Here is a 12,143-nt window from a genome sequence, read left to right on the forward strand (position 1 = left end):
TCCTGCTGTGGGCATATGCTCTCCTTGCGGCTGTGTATTTTTCATTATACCTTCGTAGTCATATCTGATCAGATTTATTCAGGGATTAGGAGCAAGAAAGGATTTTCAGTCTTCTGTATTCTCACCACTATTTTACATTTGTGTCGGATCATACATATATCTTAGGCTGAGTGTAATGTGTTAGGTCACTCCTTCTCTTGGAGCTGTCCTCAAGTATAGATCAAGACTTATCACTACCTGTCCGACTAGCCCTAGAACATCCTTAGGTATCATTAGATGGCTTTTTAATGGCACAGGTCTGGGGAGAGGGTTTTCTCCTGGTCACTCAGAGGAGAAATCTCTTCAGGCTGGTGAAACTATTGCCTAAAGGTCTAAGGGACTGAACAGTTGTTGGCTGGTTCTCAGCAACGGGAACCTCTCATCCCCAGGTAATGCTGTGCCCAGAGGCCTGCACATAGGAACCAGGCACCTGGAACAAGATGGAGCTCCTGATGAGAAGCTCAAGGTGGGGAGGGCCAGAAGACCCTGCGAGACATGCAAGAGCAAAGAGAATATGAGGAGTCATGGGGCCAAGAGGTCCCTATGTACCAACGGATGGTACTGGGAGGCAGACAGGTGAAGCTAGAGGCCTCAGCGATGAGAGACAGGTTGAACCATATGCATCGGACGAAGTGAGGGGTGAAAAGGGGCATGATAGGGTGTAAGGATGGGGGCCGATGGGACACAGTGATGAAAATGGAGGAAATGTGCCAGAGATGGGAGACACACGTGAAAGAGACGGGAGGGTATGGAGGGCAGAGACGGGGGAGTTGGAGGGCATCCCTTACCACTGAAGGCATAGGTGGCACCATGTTTGTCAGACAGCAGTGCAGACAAGACTAGATCTGGGCTACAGCGTTTGTCCCCATGGTGGGTCACATTCCTGTGTGCATGGCCTTGGGGGAGAAATGGGTGAAGGGGAACACAGGAAGGCAAGAGGTCAGAATGAGTTCCGAGGTGGAAGAGATGGCTGGGGTTATTGGGGGTGCAGGCTGTCCCCATATGAGGACGGCTGGGAAGAGCCAGAATGGAAGTGGAGCTAGGGCAAGGGCCAAGGTGTCATTCCACAGGGTGAAGGTAGGAGCTGGGTTATATGGGGTCTGCAAAGTCAGGGAAGGTGGACAAATTCCGGGAGGTCCCAGGGCTTGGGCTTTCTCACCTCTGCCAGGGCAGGGCATAAAGTAGTCTCGGACATCCAGAGGGTATTTAGGCTGCACCTCTCCCGTGGCAGGGTTGAAGCGCAGGAACTGGTTACCCCGGAAGCAGTAGTAGCGGCTGAGCCATCGCATGGCAGAAGAGCAGTTGCCAACAGCCTGCCAGGAACGTTCCTTTTTGGTTTTTGTAGTGAAGTCCCAGAACCACGTGTGGTTGCCTTTGTCCAATCAAGCAACAAGCATTCAGTGAGGCCGGGCAGTGCCTTCCCTTGTGTTTGTACTGGCCCCAGGATGGACCAGATATGGTCCCCATCACGTGGAGCTCACAGCCCAGCAGGGAAACAGTTGAGGAAAGTAATCATACAATAAAATGGAGCAGCACAGTACACATGATCAGCTCGGCAAGGGTGGTGGGACGAGTCAGGGAAAACTTTCCAGAGAAGGTGATACTTAAACTAAAATCTGAAGGAGGAGTTACAAGGCAGACAAGATGGGGAGATGTAACTCCAGAAACAAAAGTCTAAAGCATGAAGCAAATTGGGTGTACGGGGAACAGCATGGCGTTTCTGGGGCTTCATTTTCAAGGTACGGGTTTGATGAGACTCAAGGCTGGAGGGTCAATAGGGACTTGGTCATGGAGAACCTTGTATGTGAAACTAAGGAACATAGATTTGTCCTCAGGGTCACGGGGGACAATGAGGGACTTTTAGCAGAATTACACCCAGTTACCTTCTCCAGGATGACTTCCCCTCCTTCCCCTACTTGACCTCTAGACCATAATTGGCTTCTCTACTCCTTCCCTTCCTCAGGAAACCATATAGTGGTTCCACGACCACCACCATCCCTACCACCACCTCTATCACCACCAACCTACAACTACCCCAGGCTCTCTTATTCCAGCCTGGACTGACCTTGGAAGAAGAGGACACCCTCTTCTTGGCATTCTCCACTGTGGCATTCCACAGCTGCATCCACTGGGGATGGGATTCCGGGAAACTCCTCTTGGAGCAACTTTGGATATTCCTCCTTCTTATCAGGAGGGTAAGCCCAGACTCTGTCCCCCTGCATGCAAAAACATGCTATTTTTAGTATGCACGCCAGATACTGCCACCCTGCCGTCCCACACATCTTTGATCTATTGCACTTACATAATATCTTTCTGCAGTCCCACACACTCTCAATCCATCTGTGGACAACAATGTGCTGTCCCCTTGCACAGCTTCAGTTTGTGCAAATCCCATCACTGTTACTATACCACACACAACTATCTATGTACAACCAGATACTCCCATGGCACAATTATCGGCAATACCACTGGTTTTGGCAAACACATCCACAAATAGTCATCCTGCAAAAATCATCCATACATTCATACATTCATTGGTTCATGTATTCACTCAAGAAACAGTTGCTGAATGACTTACCATATGCCAGGTATTGTGAGAGGCACTGGGGATAAAGGGGTGACAAGACTCTGTCTCTGCCTTCAAGGAGTTCACTGTACAAAAGCAGAAAGGATCCTACAATCCTAGCCATGTGAGCCCCAAGGTGGAGGCATGTGAAGTGCACTGGGAATAAAGGGGGAATACCTAAGTCAACCTAGAGAATTCCTGGAAGGCTGCACAGAGGAGGAGGCATTTGGGCCAAGAGTTAAAAACTGAGCAGGAATATTCCAGGTAGACAAGTGTGGACCGGGCGTCATCAGCAGAGGGAGCAGCATGTGCACAGCATGCTCATGCGGCTGGCACACAGTGAATGTGGTCGAGGAGAACATAAACCTGTAAAGATAACCGAGGTCCAGGTCTCAAGACCCATGTGCACCTGGCTTGCGGGAATCAGCACGTGGTGGTGCCATTTGCTGAAACGGCGAACTCAGGAGGAGGGGTGGATTTGTACAGAAGATATTGAGCTCCGTTTGGGGGGTGCTGAATCTGAGGTGCCTACGGAATGTCTAAGTTGAAGGTGTCAGCCTGGAAATCAGAAAGAGATGTCTGGAGCTCCGGGAGAGATCCCGATCTGGGGTCCACAACGTGGAGAGAACTCAGAGCCATGGCAGTGGTTGAGATCACCCAGGCAGGGTGTATGGAAGGGCTGGGAATGATCCCCAAGAAACATTCAAGGAGTGGCCCAGGATGAGAAGCTTGAGAAGAGCAGGAAAAGAGGCAGGAGGGAAAACAAAGCTGGTAGTGAGGGCCGCCGCGACCACACAGCATCCTTGTGAGAGTCAGGGGAAGGTGCCAGAAGGAGCAGACACAGGCTGGGCCAAGGCATTGGACTTGACAAGCACAGTAGGCTGGATTTCATCCTCCACTTGCCCCTCGGCCAGGTACCACTGTGTCGTGAACAACCTGGCAACCATAGGAAGAGGACTTGATGCAGGGTCATGGAAGCAAGGGAAGACATTTCCCGGAAGGAAAGGATGGTCGACAGATTGAGGAGTAGCAGAGAGGTGTGGACGCAGATTAGGACTGAGGAAGAGCCACTGGATGTTGTGCCTCCCAGGCCCGCATGCACACAAACTCCCCTAGCCTGAGCTTTCTCAAAAAAGGCAGGCACAGGGGGAGGAAACCTGGAACCTGTTGGTAAGGGCTCCATGCCAGGGCCACTTGGCGGAGGGTCTCTAGTGTTGATTCCAGCACTTCCTGGCCTGGCCCTGAGCTTGGTCCAGCCGTACCTTGATCAGAACGACTCTGTCATGACCATGGCGGAATGCAGCGTCCACGGGGCCGGGGACATCCTTCCACCTCTCTGAGATTAACTCCTGAGTCCAGTTTTGACCCTTCCACACGAACTGCCCTGCAAAACGCACACTCACTGAGGGACCCGGAACAAACTTTTGGCCTACTGAGCTAGTTACAAAGAAGCTATGGGTGATACTCTCAGATAATTCCTACGATCTCCCGCAGATGGATACACCCTCGGTGAAGGGGACCAAGTCTGAGGTCCCAAATGCCCCAATCCCAGCCCCTCCTACCTTTAAAAAACAGCATAGTCCCATGCTCATCCAGGGTGGTAGCATCAAAGCCCCAGCCATCCGAGCAGCGTTCTGGGAAGGAGGTGGGGAGATAGCAAATAAAAGGCCAGTCAGATGATACAGTGCAGAGACACAGCTAGACAGATAGACTCAGGAAGTCAGGGTCTCACCGATCACATCGGGGTCCAACTTGGTTGCATTCCCATGTTCAGCTCCATGCCTAGGGGCATTAGCCCTAGAGAGAAGACACGGAGATGTCTGGCTCCACCAATCCCTCTCCTTTAGTTCCTGACCCCAGACTTGCCCCAGACCTAAAAACTGGCCCTAGCTCACTCTTTTTTTTTTTTGCGGTACGCGGGCCTCTCACTGTTGTGGCCTCTCCTGTTGCGGAGCACAGGCTCCGGACGCGCAGGCTCAGCGGCCGTGGCTCACGGGCCCAGCCGCTCCGCGGCACGTGGGATCTTCCCGGACCGGGGCACGAACCCGTGTCCCCTGCATCGGCAGGCGGACTCTCAACCACTGCGCCACCAGGGAAGCCCCCTAGCCCACTCTTAATCTGGAGCCCGGTCCTCTTCCAGCCCCGGCTTCACTCACAGAGAAAGAGGATGGGCGTTAGCCAGAGACCAGCACAAGCCCAGCAACCACGGTACAACTGGTGTTCCCAGTGCCCGAGCCATGATGAGCTGGAGAGGCCACAGGACAGCTCTGGGCACCTGGATGAGCCCCTATATAGGCATGGCAGCAGCACCACCCCACCTCCAAGCCTGCTGGGAATGAGATCTCTCAGGGCTATGCCAATATTGGCTGATTACATCAGTGCAAATAAGGTCAGGGTCTGGACAGAAATCAGTCCAAGACTAACTCTTCCCGGCAGGAGGGCCATCCCCCTTCAGTGACTTTTGAGCAGTGACTAGCCCAGCCCACTGGTGTTCAACTGTGACTCTCTTCACCTTGGTGATGGGTCTGAGTGCCCATAAGGTCGCGGAAGAGGGTAGATTGATTGAGGACCACCTTTCTGCAGGAGGAGAGAAGAGGAAAGTAACATTTTTGTGTCCTGTGCCATGCCCAGCTCTGAGACCCCTAAAGACACTGACACTTACATATACTTAGTAACCACACGTATGTACAAACACACTTAGAACTACTCAGAGAACAGCTTCTTCCAAGCTCCATCAAGGGCCTTTTGGGGGCATTCCCAAGCCTCTTTACCTTTGCACTTGATGGGTCAATAATATTTCACTGTTGCCAAAAGTCCAAGTTCCACCCTAGCCCCCACCCCCGATGACAAAGAGCTTTGCAAAAATCACCTGGGAGGGAAGGGCTGACAGTAATGGTGCAGGAAGAGGTGTCTCTCTTCCAGAGAGACCTACTAGTAATTAGACTTTCTCCGTAGTTTCCACCTTAAGGGGAAAGTGTTTTGTTTACCTATCACAGAATAAATAGAACTGTACTGGGGTTTCACAATATTTACAGCTGATTCTTGCTTAAATGTTATCCTCTCAATGAAGCCTTTCTTGACCACCTCTTCTAGCTATTTCAGACTCTCACTTGTTTCCTTTGTTACTTAATAAAACTTGAAATTATTTTGTCTGTCTGCGTACCCTTTTTCTTCTGCTTCTGCATGCTTGTGCTTTGTTTCTTTGCTTGTTTTGATTTGCCTGTTTTATGTACCATTACATTTTAAAAAAAAATTTTTTTGCCACACCACACAGCATGTGGGATCTTAGTTCCCCAACCAGGGATCGAACCTGTGCCACTTGCGTCAGAAGGGCAGAGTCTTAACCACTGGACCACCAGGGCAGTCCCTGTACCATTACATTTTCTCCATCTAGTACCTGGCATGTACAGGCATACCTCAGAGATATCACAGGTTTGTTCCAGACCCTTGCAATAAAGTGAATATTGCAATAAAGTGAGTCAAACAAATTTTTTGGTTTCCCAGTGCATATAAAAGTTATGTTTAGGGCTTCCCTGGTGGCGCAGTGCTTGAGAGTCCGCCTGCCGATGCAGGAGACGCGGGTTCGTGCCCCGTTTCGGGAAGATCCCACATGCCGCGGAGCGGCTGGGCCCGTGAGCCATGGCTGCTGAGCCTGCGCGTCCGGAGCCTGTGCTCCGCAAATGGGAGAGGCCACAACAGTGAGAGGCCCGCATAACGCAAGGAAAAAAAAAAAAAAAAAAAAAAAAAAGTTATGTTTACATGGGACATCCCTGGTGGCGCAGTGGTTAAGAATCTGCCTGCCAATGCAGGAGACACGGGTTCAATCTCTGCTCCGGGAAGATCCCACATGCCGTGGAGCAACTAAGCCCGTGCGCCACAACTACTGAGCCTGCGCTCCAGAGCCTGCGAGCTACAACTACTGAGCCCTCGTGCCACAACTACTGAAGCCCACATGCCTAGAGCCCGTGCTCTGCAACAAGAGAAGCCACCGCAATGAGAAGCCCGCCCACCGCAACGAAGAGTAGCCCCCGCTCGCCACAACTAGAGAAAGGCCGCGTGCAGCAAAAAAGACCCAACTCAGCCAAAAATAAAATAAATTTTAAAATTTTTAAAGTTATGTTTACACTATAGTGTAATTTATTAAGTATGTAATAGCATTAGGTCTAAAAAAATGTACATATCTTAATTTAAAAATACTTTATTGCTAAAAATGCTAACCGTCGTCCGAGCCTTCAGGGAGTTGTAATCTTTTTACAACAGTAACATCACAGATCACCATAACAAATATAATAATAATGAAAAAGTTTGAAATATTTCAAGAATTACCAGAATGTGACACAGTGACATGAACTGAGCAAATGCTGTTGGAAAAAAGGTGCCAACACACTTGCTCAACACAGGGTTGCCACAAACATTCAATTTGTAAAAACAATGCCACATCTGTGAAGTGCAATAAAGTGCAATAAACAAGTATGCCTGTAATAGATGCTCGATAAATATTTGTTGAATGAAAAAAATTAATTTCAAGTACTGAATAGTGTTACTAACGTTGCAGCCAAATTGCTAACAATTTTCCCCCTTCTGGGGTAAGGAAAATATCAGGATTGGGGGGTGTGTTATTTTGGAGGCATGTTGTGATGTAAGGGTCCAAGGTCTCCTTGGCACTGACCTTCATCTTATGGTCTTGTTTCTCTCTCCAGTGTCCCTGCCCTACATCCCTCTCCTCCTCTTAGCCCTGCTATCTCTGGTACCTGCTATCTTCGGCACTCACTGGGGCTACTCCCAAAGTCTGCCCCATTTCTATCTGAGATGTAGTTGCAGGAGACAAATATGGGCAGAGTCAGCTCTGGGCCAGGCTGAGGTTCCAGGATCCCTGTTCCCCAGTCCAGCCTGAAGGAGCCCTGATCCCTCTCAGATGCCCTTGACATATATAACCTTAGCAAAGGTCTCACTTCCCTTATCTACTCTGCGAAGATTCCTCCTAACAGGAAGACAGAGATTTCTGGGACCTCCGGAACAGCGTGTCATCATGCCTCTGCCAAAAGCCTCAACATCCTCTCCTGACTTACAGTGAAGACAGCCATGTTAACAGCATTCTTCCCCTTAGGTTAGTGAACAAAGCTGGACTCCCCAGGCCCTTGGCAGTATGGACAGTGCCTTGGCTCCCTCAACAGATACCTGACACCCACCTTCTCCCACTGCAGGGCGTCTCTGACTGCACCTGCTTCCCCCCAGCTGCTGGGCACTGGGCACTGGGGGCCGCTACTCCCAGACTCCCCCTCTCCTTTTCTTCAGCCTCTAAAACCTTATATAACCTTCCTGGGATTCTCCCTCCTTGAGCACCCTGTGAACCTTTCATCAGCAAACCCCTCAACAGCTGTCTCTAGCTCCAGAACTGTGTCTGCGTGTCCTGCAGATTTCACTGAGCCTGCCTGGGGAGATGGAAGCGTTCACGCCGAGTCCCGGACACCCCTGAGAAAACCCACAGTGAGGGTCTTCGATAGTTGTACTGGCAGGGCCCCACATGGGCCTGCTGGTCCAGGCAGCAGCAGCCTCCCTGTGCCCTAGCCGGGCTCTTTGAGGGGAGACAGCACATATACTGGATGGCGGTTTTTCAGCTCAGCCTCTTCTTTCCCACACAGCTCTGGTCCCCTTCGTAGCACCCCCATCTACCTGTCGCAGAAGAGTGATTTGTGGCACTTTTCCAGTGTTATTTCCTAATTTGCTTGTCTACCCTAAGGTGGCTTAGATGCCATAATTGGAAGCCTTCCTCCTTCCTCCCACCCACTCCCATGCCCCAGCCTCTCAGGGACTGGACTAGCAGAGTTTTCTACATGGCAGGCAGCTCAGGGTGAAGCTCATATTCTGAGCGGGGGCTGAGAGGCCATTTGAGAACCCAGACTGTGGATATGTTGGCCATCCTGGTGCTGGTAACAGGGCACAAGGCAACTGTTCTCAGGGGGCCCAAGATAGGGCTGGCCTTGCTTCTCTTCTCCTCACTTGAGACGGCTGTTTCTGCTTGTCCTGAGTCCTTCCCAGCGCGCTGGCTTCGGCTCAGGACAAAGCGCTTGCCCATACTTGGGCTTGAGCGCCCCCTGGAGGCCGAAGGGATCAGTGCGCTCCCACCCTCTCACCAGAGGCCACAGCCCCGGAGTTTTTCCTCCCAGAAACTGGCTCCCTACAGCCTTCCTCCTTCGCTCTTCTCAGCCTGGCTGTGGGGCCTTAGTGCCACATCCTCTCCCTCTGCAAATCTCTGCTGCCCAGAGCGGGTGTGGGGATCTCAGTCTCTTGCTTGATTTCTTGGGGAAATCGAGCCCAGAAATATACAACCGTCCCCTTCTCCACGTAGTCTTCCCAATCCTCATAACAGGCAGCTTTCTGGCTTCCCCCTAAGGCAGTCTGAATATGGGCCTGAAAACATCTTCATGGACAGAGCTTTCCCCTGCATTGCCAGGGACCACATTTAAGCCGGACACTGACCCACTGTCCCTTGGAATGGATGTGTACAGCCAGCCCTGAGTTCTCTGACCTCACTTACTTCTCCCGGGCCCACTGAGTGCTGCCTGTGCTGGGCCTGCTGCCTGTGGCTGTGTACTCCAGGGAGCAGAGACTGGATTCTCCCTTGCCCTGGGCTCAGAAGAATTGGGATACAGCTCCAGGCACCAAAAAGTGCTTGCTGCTCCCAACCAACTCCTCCAGGATTTTCTCTTGCTCTGTTTCTAACGGACCTTCCTGCATGGTCTGTTCTTGCTTCCCTATGAATAAATAATTATAATAATAATTTGCTCATATCTGTTGGGCACATGTACGAGCCTGGCACTGTGCTAAACACTTAACATGGATTATTTTATTAAATCATATTACTGGTATGATTTAATAAAATATATACTGTATTATTAGTCCCATGTTACACATGGGGAAACCGACTTTTGGTGTCTTAGCCAAAGCCCATTATTAGCAAGTGGTAGAGCCATGATTAAGTTCTGGCTGCCTGATTCCCTGGGGTGTGCTCTTTACCCTAACAAGGGGTGTGCTTGTGCATGTTTAACAGCCAGCTTTCCAGAAGGGAAAAAGCCCTGATTTGTAGCATTTATTAGTTTCTGTGGTGTAAATACTCCTATCATGGCCATCTTCAAGCTACAACAAGCATCTTCGAGCTGCATCTTCTCATGGAGTTGAGAAGAAATGCACAGTAACATACTACTTACTATATGGTATTTCCACCTTGCAGATAGGACACATATAAATAACCCCAAGAGCACAGGTAATAGTAAAATGCAGTAAAATCATTAGGAAGTGATGAGTTTTCAGTATTTATTATATTTGATTTTAATAAAATGAATTTAATTTTAAATTTACACAATTTAATTTTTAAATAATGGCTGAGTTTTCGACAATCAGTTGTCAAAATTCCTGCAAATTTTGGGAATTCCTTGGTGGTCCAGTGATTAGAACTCCGAGCTGTCGCTGCAGAGGGCCTGGGTTCAATCCCTGGTCGGGGAACTAAAATCCCACAAGCTGTGTGGCACGGCCAAAAAAAAAAAAAAAAATTCCTGAAAATTTGACAATGAGCCCTCGTGGGCCAGTATGAACCAGCTCCAGCATTGCACTGTTCACCATCCTGCCTTAATGAACAGGACCAGGATTTTATCTGCTTTATTCAATGCTGTATTTTCAGTGCCTAGAGCAGGGTCTGAAACACGGTATGTGTTTAATAAATATTGAATCCTATTGTTCCTACTTCTTAATTAGACCTAAGAGTGCAAACACCATCATTTCTTATCTGATTGCTGAAATAGCCTCTCCGTCTCTGCTTCTTCTGCCCCTCTATAATACATTCTTTGTAGCAGCCATGGTACTCTTCAAAAACATATCTGAAACCACATTATGCTCCGGCTTAAAAGTCTTTTTTCTTGAAGATAAAAATCAGCCTTAATTCTACTAGCCAGAGAACACCACTAGATATTAACATTTTGTCTATTCCAGTCTTCTTCTATTCTTGTAATTTCCTTTTTAAAACAAAGGTATGATTTTATAAGCCTTTTTTTCTGGGACTTCCCTGGTGGCGCAGTGGTTAAAAATCTGCCTGCCAATGCAAGGGCACGCGGGTTTGAGCCCTGGTCCGGGAAGATCCCACATGCCGCGGAGCAACTAAGCCCGTGCGCCACAACTACTGAGCCCACGTGCTACAACTACTGAAGCCCCTGAGCCTAGAGCCCGTGGTCCACAAGAGAAGCCACTGCAACGAGAAGCCCTCGAGCAGCAACGAAGACCCAGCGCAGTCAAAAATAAACCAAAAAAAAAAACAACAACTAACTTTTTTGCTGTTAACAGTGTATCTCAGGCTTTGGCGTTTCGAAAGGCATATAATTCCATTATACGTGTAAGCAGAACTTCATATAACCATTCCCTGCTGATGGTCATTTAGGTTTCTCTGGGATTTTTTTTTTTCTATTATAAATAAAGCTCTGATACACATTGCTACACACACCCTCTTTGTGCGTTTGCCCAATTATTTTCTTAGCAGACATACCTAGAATTGCAAGCCTATAGATGATTTTAAGGCATCCCAAGTCTTCAAGAGGAGCAAGTTAGAGATGTTTAATTTTCTTTTGCTTTTCAGATTCACTTCTCTTCCCACCCCACAGAAGCACTGTCCAGCTGCCAGTTCATCCGGTAAGGCATCCCTTTCATCCCTGTCACTTAAACTTTTCCATGGTTTACTGTTATACTCCAAATCAAATCCAAACACTTTACCTGAGTTAAATGATCCAACTCAGGCCTGACTCTCCAATCACCCTGGCCTGCTTTCAGATCCTCCAACACACCAAGGTCTTGACCCCTCAGGACCTTTGCACCTGCTCCGCCTTTGTCTGGAAATCTCTATCTCCTCTCTTAACCCAGCTGGCTCCCTACCCACGCCGCAACAACCCGCAGGTCACTGCTCAAAGAGGTCTTCTTCGCTCGCCCTATTTAACACCATTTCACTCTCGATTTTATTTAATGCATCCCATTCATTTCCTTCACAATTTAACACAAACTTTCATTACACCTTTAGTTCCTTGTGTCTACTGGTTTGCCTGCCTTCCCCACTAAACTACAAGCTCCATAAGGGCAAAAGACCATTTCTGTCTGTATTCCCAGGGCTCAAAACTCTGTCCAACCAATAGGAAGTCTTCAGAAGTACTTTTTGAACGAATAAATGAACCTGTAGGCCACATATGGTCATAGGGCTGTTCTGATCTCCAGACAGCCCTATATAAGCAAGGTATGAGCTCTTGCAAGACCACAAAATAACTTTCTGACCTGTCCCAAAAGGAGGCTCTGCTGCAACCCCCAGGTCTGTAAAGATCATTTAAGACTTAGGCCAGGGCTTCCCCGGTGGCGCAGTGGTTGAGAGTCCGCCTGCCGATGCAGGGGACGCGGGTTCGTGCCCCGGTCTTTAAAAAGTAACGTACAGGGCTTCCCTGGTGGCGCAGTGGTTGAGAGTCCGCCTGCCGATGCAGGGGACATGGGTTCATGCCCCGATCTGGGAGGA

The 12,143-nt window shown here is 49.2% G+C and overlaps 1 protein-coding gene across 1 annotated transcript in view; it reads right to left on the reverse strand.

The window, feature by feature from the left end:
• Positions 1–4,844, reverse strand: part of HPX (hemopexin) — a 9,317-nt gene extending 4,473 nt beyond the window's left edge. Inside the window, exons 1-7 of the mRNA XM_007459815.1 lie at positions 4,762–4,844; positions 4,338–4,402; positions 4,168–4,239; positions 3,868–3,989; positions 2,105–2,255; positions 1,199–1,411; positions 828–935 (exon numbers count right to left, since the gene is read on the reverse strand). Coding sequence (XP_007459877.1) covers positions 828–935; positions 1,199–1,411; positions 2,105–2,255; positions 3,868–3,989; positions 4,168–4,239; positions 4,338–4,402; positions 4,762–4,844 — 814 coding nt within the window. The remainder of the gene's footprint in view (positions 1–827; positions 936–1,198; positions 1,412–2,104; positions 2,256–3,867; positions 3,990–4,167; positions 4,240–4,337; positions 4,403–4,761) is intronic.
• Positions 4,845–12,143: the final 7,299 nt, after the last annotated feature.

Source organism: Lipotes vexillifer, unplaced genomic scaffold, assembly GCF_000442215.2.
Source record: "Lipotes vexillifer unplaced genomic scaffold, Lipotes_vexillifer_v1.1 scaffold61, whole genome shotgun sequence".
Taxonomy (NCBI): domain Eukaryota; kingdom Metazoa; phylum Chordata; class Mammalia; order Artiodactyla; family Lipotidae; genus Lipotes; species Lipotes vexillifer.